This window comes from Lepus europaeus, chromosome 8 (assembly GCF_033115175.1).
Source record: "Lepus europaeus isolate LE1 chromosome 8, mLepTim1.pri, whole genome shotgun sequence".
Taxonomy (NCBI): Eukaryota; Metazoa; Chordata; class Mammalia; order Lagomorpha; family Leporidae; genus Lepus; species Lepus europaeus.
The window spans coordinates 55,579,058-55,595,868 of record NC_084834.1 but is presented as its reverse complement, the minus strand read 5'-3'; the positions used below and the strand labels follow the sequence as shown (position 1 = coordinate 55,595,868).

General features: G+C 36.6%; 1 protein-coding gene across 8 annotated transcripts in view; it reads left to right on the top strand.

Annotated features, from left to right (window-relative positions):
* Positions 1–16,811, top strand: part of BLTP1 (bridge-like lipid transfer protein family member 1) — a 239,607-nt gene that overhangs the window by 102,188 nt on the left and 120,608 nt on the right. For all 8 annotated transcript variants that reach the window (XM_062199676.1, XM_062199670.1, XM_062199672.1 and 5 more), the window contains exons 25-30: positions 4,679–4,798; positions 5,835–6,115; positions 8,628–8,878; positions 11,214–11,472; positions 13,001–13,838; positions 16,291–16,361. In XM_062199676.1, coding sequence (XP_062055660.1) covers positions 4,679–4,798; positions 5,835–6,115; positions 8,628–8,878; positions 11,214–11,472; positions 13,001–13,838; positions 16,291–16,361 — 1,820 coding nt within the window. The remainder of the gene's footprint in view (positions 1–4,678; positions 4,799–5,834; positions 6,116–8,627; positions 8,879–11,213; positions 11,473–13,000; positions 13,839–16,290; positions 16,362–16,811) is intronic.

Below are 16,811 nucleotides of genomic sequence, written 5' to 3'. Positions count from 1 at the left end.
ACCACACCCAACTTGAGTGCCACCTTGGATACTCCTCTCACCCTGGAGAACTGAACAGACATCTGGGCCACATCTAGCACATAGCTCTCTAGGTACTCAGTGAAAGAGCAGACACTCCACTAAGCTACAGAGGCATAAGGAAGACACCATGATGCCACCAAAGGAATTACTAGGATGTGAAGATGAAGAGATTGAAGAAATGTCAGAAACAGATTTCCAAAATTTGATCATAAGATTACTTAGAAGTAATCAGAAGTAAATCCATAAATTAACAAAATCCATACATGACATGAATGAAAATTTTTCATGTGAAACAAAGATTTTAAAGAGAAATAAAAATGAAATATTGGAAATAAAGAATAGATAAAGTAAGATGCAGTGGAAACCTTTACCAATAGATTCAGTGGGGCAGAAGAAAGAATATCCAAGTTAGAAGACAAATCTCTGGAGCTTTTACAGTCAGATGAAAAATAAAAATAAAAAGAAATTAGAAAACTGAAAAAAAGTGTTAGAGATTTATGAAATACTATCAAATGACCCAACATATGGGTCTTAGGAGTTCCTGTAGGTGTGGAAAGAGAGAATGGATTAGAAGGCCTTTTTAGTGAAGTAATTACAGAAAACTTCCCTATGTTGGAGAAAAAAAAAGGGACATCCAAGTACAGGAAACACGTAGAATTCCTAATAGATATGACTGACCAGAAAAGCTTTTCCCTGACACATTGTAATCAAACTCTCCACAGTAAAACCCAAAAGATTCTAAAGTGCCAGATTACTGTCAGAGGATCTCCAGTTAGACTCACAGCTGACTTATGGGAGGGGGGAAGCCATTGTAATCCATAAGCTGTACTTTGGAAATTTATATTCATTAAATAAAAGTTTAATAAATGAAAAAAAAAAAAAAGAAAAAGAAAGTTGCTCCTATTGTGGCTCCAAGTAGCCAAACATATAGAATATTCTAAAACGGATAGCCATTGTGGGCCAAAAAGTCACATATTTTCAACGTAATGGCTACTGTTCTACTCAGTACAGAAAATATGCTCTCAAAATTTAGATTTCCTTTAAATTTGTTTAGTGCAAAGCAAACAGTACTTCATCTCACTTCAAAAAAAAAAAAAAAAAAAAGAGGCAGAAGATCCAAATAAATAAAACCAGAGCTGAAAAAGGATATTAACAACAGATACCACAGAAATAAAAAGCATCATCAGAAATTGCAACAGTTATATGCCAGCAAATCGGGAAACCTAGAAGAACTGGATAGATTCCTGGACATATACAAGCTACCTAAATTGAGCCATGAAGACAGAAAACCTAAACAGATCAATAACCAAGGTGAAACTGAATCGGTAATAAAGACCCCCTCTGCAAAGAAAAACCCAGGATCTGATGTCTTCACTGCTGAATTCTACCAAATATTAAAAAAGAACTAACTCCAATTCTTTTCAAGCTATTCAAAACAATTGAAAGGGAGAGAATTCTCCCAAACTTCTTCTAAGAAGCTGCAGAACCTTAATTTCTAAATCTAAAAAAGATACATAGGAGAACTACAGACCAATTTCCCTGATGAACACAGATGCAAAACTTCTCACCAGAATGCTAGCCAATCTAATCCAACAACAATCAGAAAGATCATTCATCCAGACCAAGTGGGATTTATCCCTGGTATGCAAGGATGGTTCAATATTCACAAATGAAACACTGTGGTACATCTGGAAAAACAAAAACCACATGATTATCTCAATAGATGCAAAGAAAGCATTGTTAAGCTATAACACCCTTTTATGATGAAAACTAAGCACATTGGGTATAGAAGGAATATTCCTCAACACAGTCAAGGCAATTTATGACAAACTTATGACCAGTATCCTATTGAATGGAGAAAAGTTGGAAGCATTCTCACTGGGATTGGAATCAGACAAGGATTCACACTCTCACTATTCATTATAGTCCTGGAAGTTTTAGCCAAAGCCATTAGGCAAGAAAAAGAAATCAAAGGGATACAAATTGGGAAGGAGGAAGTCAAACTATCCCTATTTGTAGATGACATGGTTTGATTCTATATATAGGGGATCCAAAAGACTGCCCTAAGTGGCTATTACAACTCATTAAAAAGTTTGGTAAAGTGGCAAGATATAAATCAACACACAAAAATCAGTAACCTGGGGAGCCAGCACTATGGTGCAGTGGGTAAAGCCACCACCTTCAGTGCTGGCATCCCATATGGGTGCCGGTTTAAGTCCCAGCTGCTCCACTTCCGATCCAGCTCTCTGCTATGGCCTGGGAAAGCAGTAGAAGATGGCCCAGGTCCTTGAGCCCCTGCACCCATTTGGGAGACCCAGAAGCTCCTGGCTCCTGGCTTTGGATTGGCACAGCTCTGGCTGTTGTGGCCATTTGGGGAGTGAACCAGCAGATGGAAGACCTCTCTTTCTCTCTGCCTCTCCTTCTCTTTCTGTGTAACTCTGACTTTCAAATAAATAAGTAAATCTTTAAAAAAAATCAGTATACAAACAATACCAAGGCTGAGGAAGAACTTCTAAGGTGAGTCCCATTCACAATAATTACAAAAAAATTAAATACCTTGAAATTAATTTAGCCAAAGTCATCAAATATCTCCACAATTAGAACTATAAAACATTAAAGAAAGAAATAGAAGAATACACAAAAAATGGGAAAATTTTTCATGTTCATGGATTGGTAGAATCAGTATTATCAAAATGTCCATAATAGCTACCAATAGCACCTAAAAGGTAATCTGTAGAAGTGAAATTTCACTGAGATGTGAGGACTTTGAACAGCCCTTGTCTCAACTGTTGAGGAACAGTTTTTTTTTTTTTTTCTTGCATACTATTTGTTGTAGTTTTTACTTAATAGAGAGTTAATCTTATGTGTATAAAGTTAATTGAAAATAGATCTTGGTCATAAATAAGATTGGCAGTAGAAGAGGGAGAAGGAAGAAGGAGGAAATGGCAGATAGGTTGAGAAGAATCACTATATTCCTTAAGTTGTATATTAAATGCATGATGTTTGTATATATTAAATAAAAGGTTTCTGGGGGAAAAATACATTTTCCATAATAGACACCCAGTAAACATTTGCTTATCATCAACATAAAAAAGAAGTATGCTTTTTCTGACAATCAGGAAGACATAGCAATTTCAAAAAAGAAAAACACCCCTAATTCTGTAACACAGAGATAACTGTTGTTAGCAGTTTTTTTATTTTGTAGTTGTTTCCTATATGTCTTTCCTTTCTCTTGTTGTTCTGCCATCCTAACGATATTTGCTTGCTATTTTCTTACTTTGAGTTGAAAGTGGGTTATCTTGCTTTTTATTTTATGTCAAAAAAATATCTGTAACCCAAGCTTATTTATTGACAAAATAGAAAACAACTATAATTAGTGGTAATTTTTTTTTCTTGTTATAAACACATGCCAAGTCCAGGGAATTAATTCCTTATTAATATGTCAAGGAATTAGTTTCTTACAGATAATTCATGTGCCATTAGATGTCCAGCCTTTTTGTAAATTCCAACTTTAATGTTATGTTGAAAGTTTTATTTCTTAAAAAAGCTTTATTTATTTGAAAGAGTGATGCAGAGACAGAGAAAGAGAGAATCATTCACATGCTGGTTTACTTCCCAAATGCTCTTTTAGGAGTAAAAATTAGGTTTGTGGGGCTGGCGCTGTGGTGCAGTGGGTTAAATCCCTGACCTGAACTGAAGTGCCGGCATCCCAAATGGGCGCCGGTTCTAGTACCAGCTGCTCCTATTCTGATCCAGCTCTCTGTTATGTCCTGGGATAGCAGTAGAAGATGGCCCAAGTCCTTACATCCCTGCACCCGATTGGGAGACCCGGAATAAGCTCCTGGCCCCTGGCTTCAGATTGGTGCAGCTCTGGCCGTTGCAGCCATTTGGGGAGTGAACCAGCGGATGGAAGACCTCTCTCTCTCTCTACCTCTCTCTGTAACTCTGTCTTTCAAATAAATAAAAAATAAATCTTTAAAAAAATTAGGTTTATATGTATTATCTTAGACATCATCATAAAATTTACAGTTGATATTATGTATGTATGTGTATGTGCTTATGGTAATTATAAGGATACGACAGCTCTAAACTCTTGCACAATTCCTTGGATATCTGTGACACTGTTTACTGGTAGATTATTTTGACTGTTCTTTCTGAGTTTCAATAGTAAGTTTCACAAGGGCACTTCAAAAAGTTTGTGGAAAATGCCTTTAAATGATAAATTAACTGTGGTGCAAAAAATGTGAAATACAGATACATGAGAGATCTTCAAAAAGTTACTGAAAAATATGTAACATGAAGAAACAAAGCATGTATTTCAAGGTTTTGCTTGCACCAAAATGAGCTTATCTTTTAATTTCATTTTTCTGTGAACATTTTGAAATGCTCTCAGATATGTGTTTTGTCAGTTACATTTGCCATTTGCCCCTTTTGAATGACAATAGTACATGTTTATTACTAGTTTCTCTAAGTGACAGCATTTTAATTGCTGGTGATTTCATTTGTCATTATAAAATAATGAAATTTGAATGTTTTTTTTAAAATAAAATGGGCAGATTGCCAGAATTTTATTTGTTTATTTAAATGAGATGTATGTAAGTACAAAAATGAAGAGTTGATGGCAATGGATTAAGTGTTTAATCCTTTTTTATTTTAGTTGAGTTGTATTCCTGGGCCTTGTCCAACTTCAGATGATTTGAAATATACTATGACTCGTTTAGCAGTAGATGGAGCTGATATTTATATTGTAGAGCATGGTTGTGCTACAAATATAAGGGTAAGCACTTGTCTTTTTCTTGGCCAGTATAAATATTTTTTCCTTTTTTCTAAATCAAACCTCTGTTTCTTGAAATATAACATATATTTATAGCTTGTCATCTTATAGACTATCACACAATTTATGAAGATAATTTTCTAGTTTTTACTCCTCTGTGTTCTCTTCAAGTATTATTTTTATTAATGTTTATTTGAAAGGCACATTGACAGAGTGAGAGGGAAAGAAAGATCTTACATCCACTAGTTCACTTCTCAAATAACTCCAGTACCATTGGCTGGGCCAAGCCAAAACCAAGAGCCTGAAAATCCATTTGGGACTCCCATGTATATGGCAAGTAACCTAGTACTGGAGCCGTTAGCTGCTGCTACCCAAGGTGTGCAGTAGCAGAAAGCTGGTTCAGAAGTAGAGGCAAGACTAGATCCAAGGTACTCTGATATGACATATGGGTGTCCCTGGCAGCCCCTTTACCTGCTGTATGGCACATCCCTCTTCCAGTATTATTTTTTGGTGCATACTTTTACCATTATTTTTTATTCTAACTGAATTATAAAATTATAAAATATATAATTATGTAGCCTTATAGTAGGTATATAAAATAGTAAGTTGCTTTTATGTCATGGAGTAGACTGCTAGTAGTTTTTAAATATTTCAATTTTGAATATCTCTGGGTTTTATGTTTGTAATTCCCTTCTATCTCTAAAAACAATTGTTGCTACCTTTGCTTTGAGTGGTTGTTTGCAGTCAAGCTTCGCTAAGTTTTGTGATTTTAATACTTACTGTTTATCGAGTTTCCTTTGAACTTATTCTCTTTTTCTCTCTCTTTATTTAAATATTGCATATCTTTTAATTCTGGTATTACATTGAACTTTTCTGTTTCTGTCATTTCCCTTTTTTGTTGTTGTTCTGTTTCTTTCCCTTTTCCCTTCCTTTCTTTCTTCCACTTATTTTTCACTCATTTAAAATTATTACCTATTCTGTAGTTTAGGATAAGCTTTTGAAATTGCAGTTGTGTCTCATTCTTTTCCTTCAACTTTAGATGGGTACAATTCGAGTTGCGAACTGTAATCTCCATAATCAGACGGTTGGGGAAGGAATAAGTGCTGCAATTCAAGATTTTCAAGTGAGACAGTACATTGAGCAAGTAAATAACTGTAGAGTTGGACTACAACCTGCAATACTACGGAGGGCCTATTGGCTTGAAGCTGGGTCAGCCAATTTAGGACTTATTACTGTTGATATTGCCTTAGCTGCTGATCATCATTCTAAACATGAGGCACAAAGACATTTCTTAGAAACTCATGATTCTAGAACTAAGAGGTAAGTAAAAATTTTAAGGAGGGCAGTTGTTGCAGATTCTAATAAAAATTACTTGATACTTATAGAGCAAATTCTGGCATTATGAGGAGAATTGAAACACTTTAAAGACTGTATATCTTGGGCCGGTGCTGTGGCACAGCAGGTTAATGCCCTGGCCTGAAACATCGGCATCCCATATGGGCGCTGGTTCAAGTCCTGGCTGCTCCGCTTCCGATCCAGCTCTCTACTGTGGCCTGAGAAAGTGGTGGAGGATGGCCCAAGTCCTTGGGCCCCTGCACCCACGTGGGGGACCCGAGGGGAGGCTCCTGGCTTCGGATTGGCTCAGCTCTGGCCTTTGCAGCCATCTGGGGAGTGAATCAGCAGATGGAAGACCTCTCTCTCTCTCTCTCTCTCTCTCTCCTCTCTCTGTGTAACTCTGACTTTCAAATAAATAAATAAATCTTAAAAAAAAAAAAGACTTTATATCTTTATCTCATCTCTGGTGATGGTGTAGTTGCTGGAAACAACTCTTTGCCAATATATTTCTAAGTCCATACTAACTATGTCTACAGTGAAATTAAGTTTAAATTCATGATTCTTCAGGTAACATTTTGTAAAGGGTTAATCTCACTCTCTCACCCAAGCCCTATACTTCTACTCCATTATTTCTGGAAACCACTTTACTAACACTTGTGCTGTATAAAGCTCCTGTTGTAGGCTTTGGGAATCACCCAGAGGACTAAGAATATCTGGACTTATCTCTACTGTTTTTTTAAAGATTTATTTATTTATTTGAAAGGGAGAGTTACAGAGAGACAGGGAGGTCTTCCATCTGCTGGTTCACTCCCCAAATAATTGTAATGGCCGGAGCTGCACTGATCTGAAGCCAGGAGCCTAGAGCTTCTTATTTGTCTCCCACATGGGTGCAGGGACCCAAGGACTTGGGCCATCTTCCACTGTTTTTCCAGGCCACAGCAGAGAGCTGGATCGGAAGTGGAGTGGCTGGGACTCAGACCGGCGCCCATATGGAATGCTGGCTTTATGAGTATGCCGCAGTACCAGCCCCTCCACTGGTTCTTAAGAAGTAATTATATCTTATCTACCTTTTAGAAACTTGCCAAGGCTCTTTACTGAATCATTTTATTTTATATTTACTTATTTATGTATTCTTTTAAAGATGCATTTTTTTTGTTGAAAGGCAGAGTTAACAAAGAGAGGGAGAAACTCAGAGAGAGAGAGAGATTTTGTATTGCTGGTTCACTCCACAAATGCACAATGACCAGTGCTGGGCTAAGCTGAAGATAGGAGCCAGGAGCTTCATCCGGGTCTCCTGTGTGGGTGACGGGGCCCAAGTATTTGGGCCATCTTCTACTGCTTTCCCAGGCACATGCACAAGAAGCTGGATTGGAAGTGGAGCAGCTGGGATTGGAATAATCCATGCTCATATGGGATGTCGGCGTCACAGGTGACAGCGTTACTCGCTGTGCCACAGTTCTGGCCTCTGAATCATTTCCTTTTAAATTGATACTTTGACTTTTTCCATCTACAGCTTCCCTATTGCATAATTAATATACGCTTATTCTAAAAATATGGACGCTATTAAGAAACAAAGGAAAATAATGCTCACAACCCCACCACACAGAATTTTGTCATATTTCTTTCCAGAATTTTTGGTATTTATTCTGACATTTAAAGTCATCCTATATTTACTTTGTTAACTTTTGCTTGTTTTTGTTAAACTTATATCCTAAATTAGTGTCCACATGATTGAAAATGTTATGAAGATCGTTTTAAATAAAGGATAATACATCATCAAAAAATACACCATGCTTTTTTTAGTCATTGCCCTTGTATTTAATATATAAATTGTAAATATGAGGTGGTTTTATTATTCAAAAAAAGAAATTAAAAATGTGTCTCCCAGTTTTCTATGAAAGAATACTTTTATATGTAAGACACTTTCATAGAACCTGAAGTTTGCATATGTTCTTAATGCTTTAATCCTATTAGTGAATGGACCTGGATATATTTTTTCTCTAGTATGATACATTATTTTCATTTTATTGAGAATAATTTCTTATCCCGTATTTATAATTTTTTGTAATTAAATTTACAAAGTGAAATTGGCATTGAGGAGACAGTAATGAGTTACCTGTTAACCATATCTGTACTCATAGTTCTGTCAATTTTTAGATTAATGCTTTAAAATTTTAGTTATCTAAGATTGCTACTGTTTTAAAACAAGACTTAAATGTTTATTTTTTTATGTTTGCTTCTTTTTAACTCTTTGGCTTTTTATGTAAACTATATCTCTCCATTATTATTGGTTTTGTTTATTTCCATCTCATTTGTTGTGCTAAGACTAAGGAAAATGATTTAAAAGACCTCCCCCAGTAGAAATAATCCTGCGTGTTTGTATTTACTTTGTCTTTTAGAAATACTAACTATTAAATTAAATTATCTGCCCCATATTTTTTCTTTAATAATGAGTTTGTTAAATTTTTTATTTTGTTTTATTTTGGATTCTGTTCAGGTTGTGGTTTTTGTGGCCAGATGATACCCTGAAGAATAAGAGGTGTAGAAACAGGTGCGGTTGTCTTGGTGGCTGTAGATTCTTTGGTGGCACAGTAATTGGCCTAGACTTCTTCAGACTTGAAGAATTGACACCTTCCAGTAGCTCTGCATTTTCAAGCACAAGTGCTGAGTCCGATATGTATTATGGACAGTCTCTGCTACAGCCTGGAGAATGGATTATTACTAAAGAGATTCCTAAAATTATAGATGGTAATAAGATGTGTTATGTTGTTGCTTGTGCTGATTTTTTATTGTCTTTGTTCATATGCCATTCAGAGAAGTTCACTGTTACTTTAACTCAATTTTAGAGTAGTCTTATGGATAGGGTTTAGTATAGTCTACCTCTGTTTTGCAGGTGACTTAACAAAAGTCCGATACAGCTAGTGATTTTTTTCAGTTACAAATGGCCAAAGCAGGTGTACTTTTCAGACCCCCTCTTTTTGACATAAATGGCTTTTCTTTAAAGCGTATTCTAATTATTTCCTTATAATTATTTTCCTAAAATCCATCTTTCAGTGATATACTTGTACATAGCTGTGCTTAAAGGTAACTGTTGTTTTGCAGCTTATTTTTCTAGGAAAACTTATCAGTACTAATATTTATACTGTTGACCTTATTACTAACTAGTTTTGCAAAATATTTACCTTATAATTTAGCATGTCAATAAGAAAAATCTGGCTTTTCCTTAGAGTCTTTAGGATAACTTTACAAAAATGCTTCTTTGGTGTGAGCAATAAATGGTGGCTTAAAGTATTTTAGATTGAGTTTTATCTATTGTGCTCTCTCCCAAAGACTTAAGAAATGGATTTCCCTTTGAATGTCCTAGTTGTGCAGTTCAGTGCAATACTGTATTTACTACTTAAGTTGCCGTGATTTAAAGATGTGAAATGTAGGAAAGTCTTGATATTTCACTTATATTTAGCCTTTTCCCCTTGAGCTGTTCAAAAACATTAATTTTGTTGGTGCAAATAAAGAAAGGAAAGAAATCATTTTAGCTCTGAGTTTATTAGATTGATTTCCTTATGTAGAAACTCCTAGGGGAAAGTACTAGGCTACAATACTAACTTCATGTTTAAATGATTTGTTGCTGAGTATACATTGGCTTGTGCATGTTATTTTGTGATCATTTTATTATTTTATAAAAATAAATACTGAAACTTTTTGATATTTAAAGGATAAGACAGATGCTAATGGATGAGTTATTACTTTTTTACATTTGAATAATTTTAATTTTTAATGGTTTACAGTAGCATTTTCTTAGCTAATCCCTAAGCTTGACTATCATTATCCCTGTTTTACAATAAAGAAGCTGAAGATTATCATTGTGAGTTGCATAAAGTCATACAGTTGAACTGAAATTAGAATTTAGAATCAAGACCATTGAAATGACTTTGATGTTGTTTCTACCATGCTACAACAGGCACTAGTTATGAAGACTGCTGGATATTCTAATCTGCAGATCAAAACTCAGCCATCATAAACTCAAGGAAGAAATCCTCCAGGAAACTTATACATAGTGTGAAAGGGAGATAGTAGTAAATTCCCTCTCTAACAATGAACAAAATAAGAACAGTTCTTATAATGCATACTGGAGAGTCTGTAGACCTCCCGGAGATTCTGTCATTGCTAAATTACCTTGTTTGTTGCCCAGGGAAGATTGTAATTAGCCCTTGCATACATATCTCAGTTTCTGATTATTGAGTCTTTCATGCACAAAATAAGGATGCACAGTTTCTAGAGAGAATCAAAAGAGGCATATGGATAGAATTAAGGATCTACTTGGAATGTAAAACACTGGGCTCCAATTACTTAGAAATCAATCAATACCATTTTTCTTTTGACTTTTGTTGTTTTATATTTGTAGTTCTAGAAGTAAATAGTATTACTTAAAAGTCCCACCTAGAATTGTGTTCAGGTGGGCGATGTTTGATCTTATTATTACATTTCTTTTTCTTGGGTGAGATGGAGGAGAGAAATTGAGTGAGAGTTATTTTTTTGACCTAGACAGCTGTAGACCTCTCCATTTATTCCTTGCATCACCCCCATTCCCTATTTATGTAACACATAACAGGCTCTTTCTGAGACCCTGAGACACTGCTGCTTCACTCTGGCTGTCATTGTTTATTTACTCACAGAATCATTATTGAGTGATTTCTGTGTTTGAGGCATTGTTCTAGGTGTTGGAATTACATCAATGAATTAAAAATACAATCTCTGTTTTCACTGAACTTTCAGAACAAATGGGAGTAAAATGTTTAAAATAAGTAAATCTAAGGAAAAGATATAAGGTGTTCTTGGTACTGTTCTTGAAAGTTTTCTGTAAACCTGGAAATTTTTAAATTATTATAAAGGAAGAAAAAGTTCACTGTTAGGACTGTGGATCCACATTTATGTAGCTATCTTTCTATAATGTTTAACATATTACCAGCGATATTAGATACTTGAACATTTTTCAAGTGACTATAGTTAGAAGCAGGGAATTGTCTTCTATTTTATAAATTGCTTTTGAGTTTTTTGTGTTCAGCTAATCCACTGTTTTGTTTAGGTAACATGAATGGTGTGAAGCGGAAAGAATGGGAAAACAAGTCAGTGGGAATAGAAGCAGAGAGAAAAACTCAGCATCTTAGTCTTCAAGTACCACTACGATCTCACAGTTCATCCTCTTCCTCCGAAGAGAATAGTAGTTCTAGTGCTGCTCAGCCCTTATTGGCTGGTGAAAAGGAAAGTCCTTCTTCTGCTGCTGATGACCATTTGGTTCAAAAAGAGTTCTTGCATGGCACCAAGAGAGATGATGGCCCAGTAAGGTCAGTATTCAAGTTGATTTAGAAACCTGATGATAATAGGATTATAGTTGCTTAAAATAGTGGCAGGAAAAAACTTTTTCCTTCCTTATTCCCTCACTTTAGGAAGTTTTTTTTTTTTTTCTCATAGCTGAACGTACCTTGAAGTGTATTATAAAGGTAATTGATTCTAGTTAATAGAAAAATACAGAAATGTATAAAGAAAGTAAATACTCTCCTATCACACAGAGTAAACCGTTGTTAACATTCAGATATTATCCTTCCAATTCAGTGGAATAGTCTTGATAGCTGTTCATTTTTATTATGATATCTCGCCAACATATTTCAAATGTAAAAGTGCAGCGAAAACCTTTCTCCCTACAAGTCTAGTCACCTTCTTTGTATTTCTACTTGGGTGTTTTATGGAGGCCTCAAATTTAAGATGTAACAGATTACCTCATTCTTGTCATTCTCACCTGGTTCTACTTCAATCAGTGGCACTAACACAAGTTACCAAAGTCAGAAAAATTGGGGTTTTCATGACTACTTTTTTTTTTTTTTTTTGACAGGCAGAGCAGACAGAGAGACAGAGAGAAAGGTCTTCCTTTTCTGTTGGTTTACCCCCCAGTGGCCACTGCAGCCGGCGCACTGTGCTGATCCGAAGCCAGGAGCCAGGTGCTTCTCCTGATCTCCCATGTGGGTGCAGGGCCCAACGACTTGGGCCCTCTTCCCCTGCACTCCTGGGCCACAGCAGAGAGCTGGACAGGAAGAGGAGCAACCAGGACAGAATCTGGTGCCCCGACCGGGACTAGAACCCAGTGTGCCGGCGCCGCAGGCAGAGGATTAGCCTAGTGAGCCGTGGTGCTGGACTTTCATGACTTCTTCCTGTCCTTCAATCCTTCTTTCTCAGTCAACATGTTTTGCTGAAGCTTTAAAAGGATGTGAAAAGGAACCTTGTAGGTGCATTGGTGCCCATGCATTATGGATAAAATGTTGTTCTCCACGTTTCTCCAATTTTTGCTGTGTTTTAAGCAGCCTCAAAAGTTTTAGAACTATAAGGGGGGTATGAACACATTGTGCTATTTTGAAACTTTGAATGAATATTATATTAAAAATTTTGGGCCCAGTGCTGTGGTGTAGTGGGCTAAGCATCCGTCTGTGGTGCTGGCATTCCATATGGACACTGGCTTGAGTCTTGGCTGCACTTCCTCTGATCCAGCTCTCTGCTATGGTCTAGGAAAGCAGTAGAAGATGGTCCAAGTGCTTTGGCCCCTTCACCCACGTGGGAGACCCAGAGGAAGCTCCTGGCCCCTGGCTTCAGATCAGCTCAGCTGTGGTCATTGTTGCCATTTAGGGAGTGAACTAGCAGATGGAAGACTTCTCTCTCTGTCTCTTCCTGTCTCTGTCTGTATCTCTGCCTCTCAAATAACAAAATTTTTTAAAATTTTCTTTTATTTGTAAGATAAATTATTAAAATTACTGAAATATTTTTATGCTCAGAGTTAATTCTGTTTTGTACTGAAAATGGTAATACCTTTTCTTTCTGTTTTAGTGTTCCTACAGAAATTTCAGGAAACAGCCCTGTGTCTCCTAATACTCAAGATAAGTCAGTTGGACAATCTCCTCTTAGATCTCCCCTGAAACGACAAGCCTCTGTGTGTTCCACCCGACTTGGAAGTACTAAGAGTCTTACAGCTGCTTTTTATGGGGACAAGCAGCCTGTTACAGTGGGAGTCCAGTTTAGTAGTGATGTCTCCCGAAGTGATGAGAATGTGCTTGACTCACCAAAGCAGCGGAGAAGTTTTGGTTCATTTCCATACACACCTTCAGCAGACTCAAATTCATTTCATCAGTATCGATCCATGGATTCCAGCATGTCAATGGCTGATAGTGAAGCCTACTTTTCTGCAGCTGAGGAATTTGAGCCCATTAGCAGTGATGAAGGCCCTGGGACTTACCCAGGTAGAAAAAAGAAAAAAAAGCAAACCCAGCAGATTGACTACAGTAGGGGTTCTATATATCACAGTGTCGAAGGACCACTCACTGGCCATGGAGAAAGCATTCCTGATCCCCGAACTCTGCCATTCAAAACTCATCCTTCCCAAGCTTCCTTTGTTTCTGCATTAGGTGGAGAAGAAGATGTTGTAGAACATCTGTATGTTGTAGAAGGTGAGAAAACAGTAGAGAGTGAACAGATTACCTCTCAACAACCTGTGATGAATTGTTATCAGACTTACCTTACTCAGTTCCAGGTAATTAATTGGTCAGTTAAGCACCCAACCAACAAAAGAACCTCTAAGTCCTCATTGCATCGACCCCTTGATCTGGATACACCAACTAGTGAAGAAAGTTCGTCATCATTTGAACAGCTTTCTGTTCCAACTTTTAAGGTATAAATCAAGTTATTAGATTCCACTGACATGTTTATTTAGAAAAATAGACTTTTTAGACGTTTAAAAAATTACTATTACTCAGGCAGACTTTTTGAAGCCATGGCTTCAAATTTTGACATTTAAGTTCAGGGTTATTAAGTGTTATCAATTTAAGCAAATAAAGGAATGGTAAGATTTGATTGTTGTCTTGTTGACTTAATCAGTTGGCACATAGTCTGTCTACATTTCATTCTAAGATTAGGATCAAGTTTTTGTGAATTCATTTTTTTTTTAAGATTGATTTATTTATTTGAAAGTCAGAGTTACTCAGAGAGAGAAGGAGAGGCAGAAAGAGAGAGGTCTCCCATCTGCTGGTTCACTCCCCAGTTGGCTGCAGCAGCCAGAGCTGTGTCAATCTGAAGCCAGGAGCCAGGAGCTTTTTCTGGGTCTCCCTTGTGGGTGTAAGGGCCCAAGTGCTTGGGCCGTCTTCTGCTTTCCCAGGCACAGCAGAGAGCTGGATTGGAAGTGGAACAGCGGGACTCGAACTGACGCCCATATGGGATGCCAGCACTGCAGGTGGCAGGCAGCTTTACCCGCTGCACCACAGCACCAGCCCCTCATCTTGTCTTTAAAATAAAATTTTAAATCTATTTTTAATCAATTGTTTTTCTAATCAATAAATGCTTCCAGGCAAATCTGGTTCCACTCCCTTGACATTTGAATGCTTATAATTTAGTAGGAATGTAGTTATTGCCAATGTCTGTAATGAATTCTGCAAATGGCCTTTCTTTAGGAGAAATCAAAACACCTCAAAATAAATTTTGCGATAATAGCCAACATGAAAATTCTATTAAAAAGATAAATTGTAAGAAAAATTTTTTATGATATTGAAGAGTAAAATTAAGTGTACACAATCTTATAGAGCTGATTAATAATTATTTAGTAATTTTATGTAGTATATAGAACCCATACATAAATACACTTATTTGAAGTGTCTTAATGTTAATCTCTTTAATCATTCTTAATTTAGATATTTACTATATACTTCTCTGTGCCAGGCATTTGATAAAAAGCGGTAAAGGAAACAAACATGGAGCTTACAACCTATAAGAAAGAGACAGGCAATAAATAGATAAGTATATGGTTACAAGTTGAGAAGAGAATTAGGATGATAATCTAAAGATGTTGGGGTAGAGAATAGCAGAGGAGGGACCTGGCTATTGTATCAGTTTGGGACTTCTTCTGAGGAGGTAATATTAAAACTAAAACCTGAAGGATGGGGAGGAACTGGGGATGGGAGGTTCTCAAGACACTGCATTCCAGGCAAAGAACATAGCGTTCCTGCAACCCTGAAGTGAGAAAGAGGCCAGTGTGCTTAAGAAATATGGAAGAGACTTGTTGATGATGAGGCTAGAGACCTCAGCAAAGTTCAGATCATTCATGGCTTCAGGAGTTCAAAGTTTAATTTCTGTGGGGAACTGTTGGGAAATTAAAGGAAAAGTGATATAAGCTCATGTACTTTGGCTCTTAAGTGGGGTGGAATTATCATTAAACAATGAAGGAAATGAGGGGATGACTTAGGAGTCTGTTGCTGTATATATCGGAGATGACGGGCTTGGATTAAAAATTGTTAGTAGTTACTGGAGATAGATGTGTGATAAAGGGAGTTGAATATTTTTGCAGAGATAAACTATGAGTAATAGGTATTAAAAGAAGAAACATTAGAGACAGTTGCAAAGTTTTGGTTTTAAGGTTTTCCCTGTTTCTTATCTTGCCCAAAATAAATTACCCATGCTGAGGTTATAAAATGTTCTTTTTATTCCATGTTGAAATACATAGGTATGTGAATTTACTACTATAAAACCAAATGGTAATCGTTATGCACAATAGTACCTGAGAGGATAAAGCTATTTTGGTATTGAGTAATTTCTAGTTCAATTAGGCAAATTACTCTAGTTTCTGGAGAGGATAGGTCAAGGAATTCATATCTTTTTTATGCAGCTTCAAAAGTAGAACATAGGAAGTAAGAAAACCTTAGAACCTAAATAACTGACTAGCATTTATAAGGATTCAGTTTAGGTTGTCATGTTTATCATTTTACCCTTTCTTATCCTAGATTCTCCTTCAATGTAATGTTTCTGTGGGTTTCTGTGCTACTTTATAGTTGATTGTATTAGAAATATTTTCTTGGGAAGAGCTCATTTTGAAAAGGAACTCTGGAAGAAAGGCATCTGAAATACTTGGTTTTAGATTTTAGTTGTAGTCTTTTACTCTTGTTCCTTAACCCTCACTAAACTGCTGAAATTGCCAATTGAATATCTTCTGTGATTTTTTTCAATTTGCCTGTTAAATATTGGACTTTAATAGTGAAATTCTGATTATAATATAATCTGCAATATTGGTTGATATCATAAATTGGAGAAATACTTAATATTAAAATTCTAGACTGAAATATTTTATGTTATCCTAGGTTATCAAACAAGGGCTCACAGCTAATTCTTTGCTGGACAGAGGCATGCAATTTTCAGGACCAACCTCAAAGTAAGTAAAAATCTATACTTTTTTTTTTTTTTAAGATTTATTTATTTGAAAGGCAGAGTTACAGAGAGGTAAAGGTAGAGGTAGAGAGAGTCTTCTGTCTGCTAGTTCGTTCCCCAGATGGCCACAACGGCCGGAGCTGTGCTGATCCAGAGTCAGGAGCCAGGAGCTTCTTTTTCTGGGTCTCCCACGCAGGTGCAGGAGCCCAAGCACTTCGGCCATCTTCCACTGCTTTGCCAGGTCATAGCATAGAGCTGGATTGGAAGTGGAGCATCTGGGACTTGAACTGGTGCCCATATGGGATGCTGGCACTGAAGGCGGTGGCCTTACCCAATATGCCACAGTGCCGGCCCCAAAACCATACACTTTTAAAGTTTAAAAATCAGCCATTCTTGATTATGAGATAGGCAGAGTTTATTCTTGGCAATAGTCATTCTTTAGTATAGACTGAAT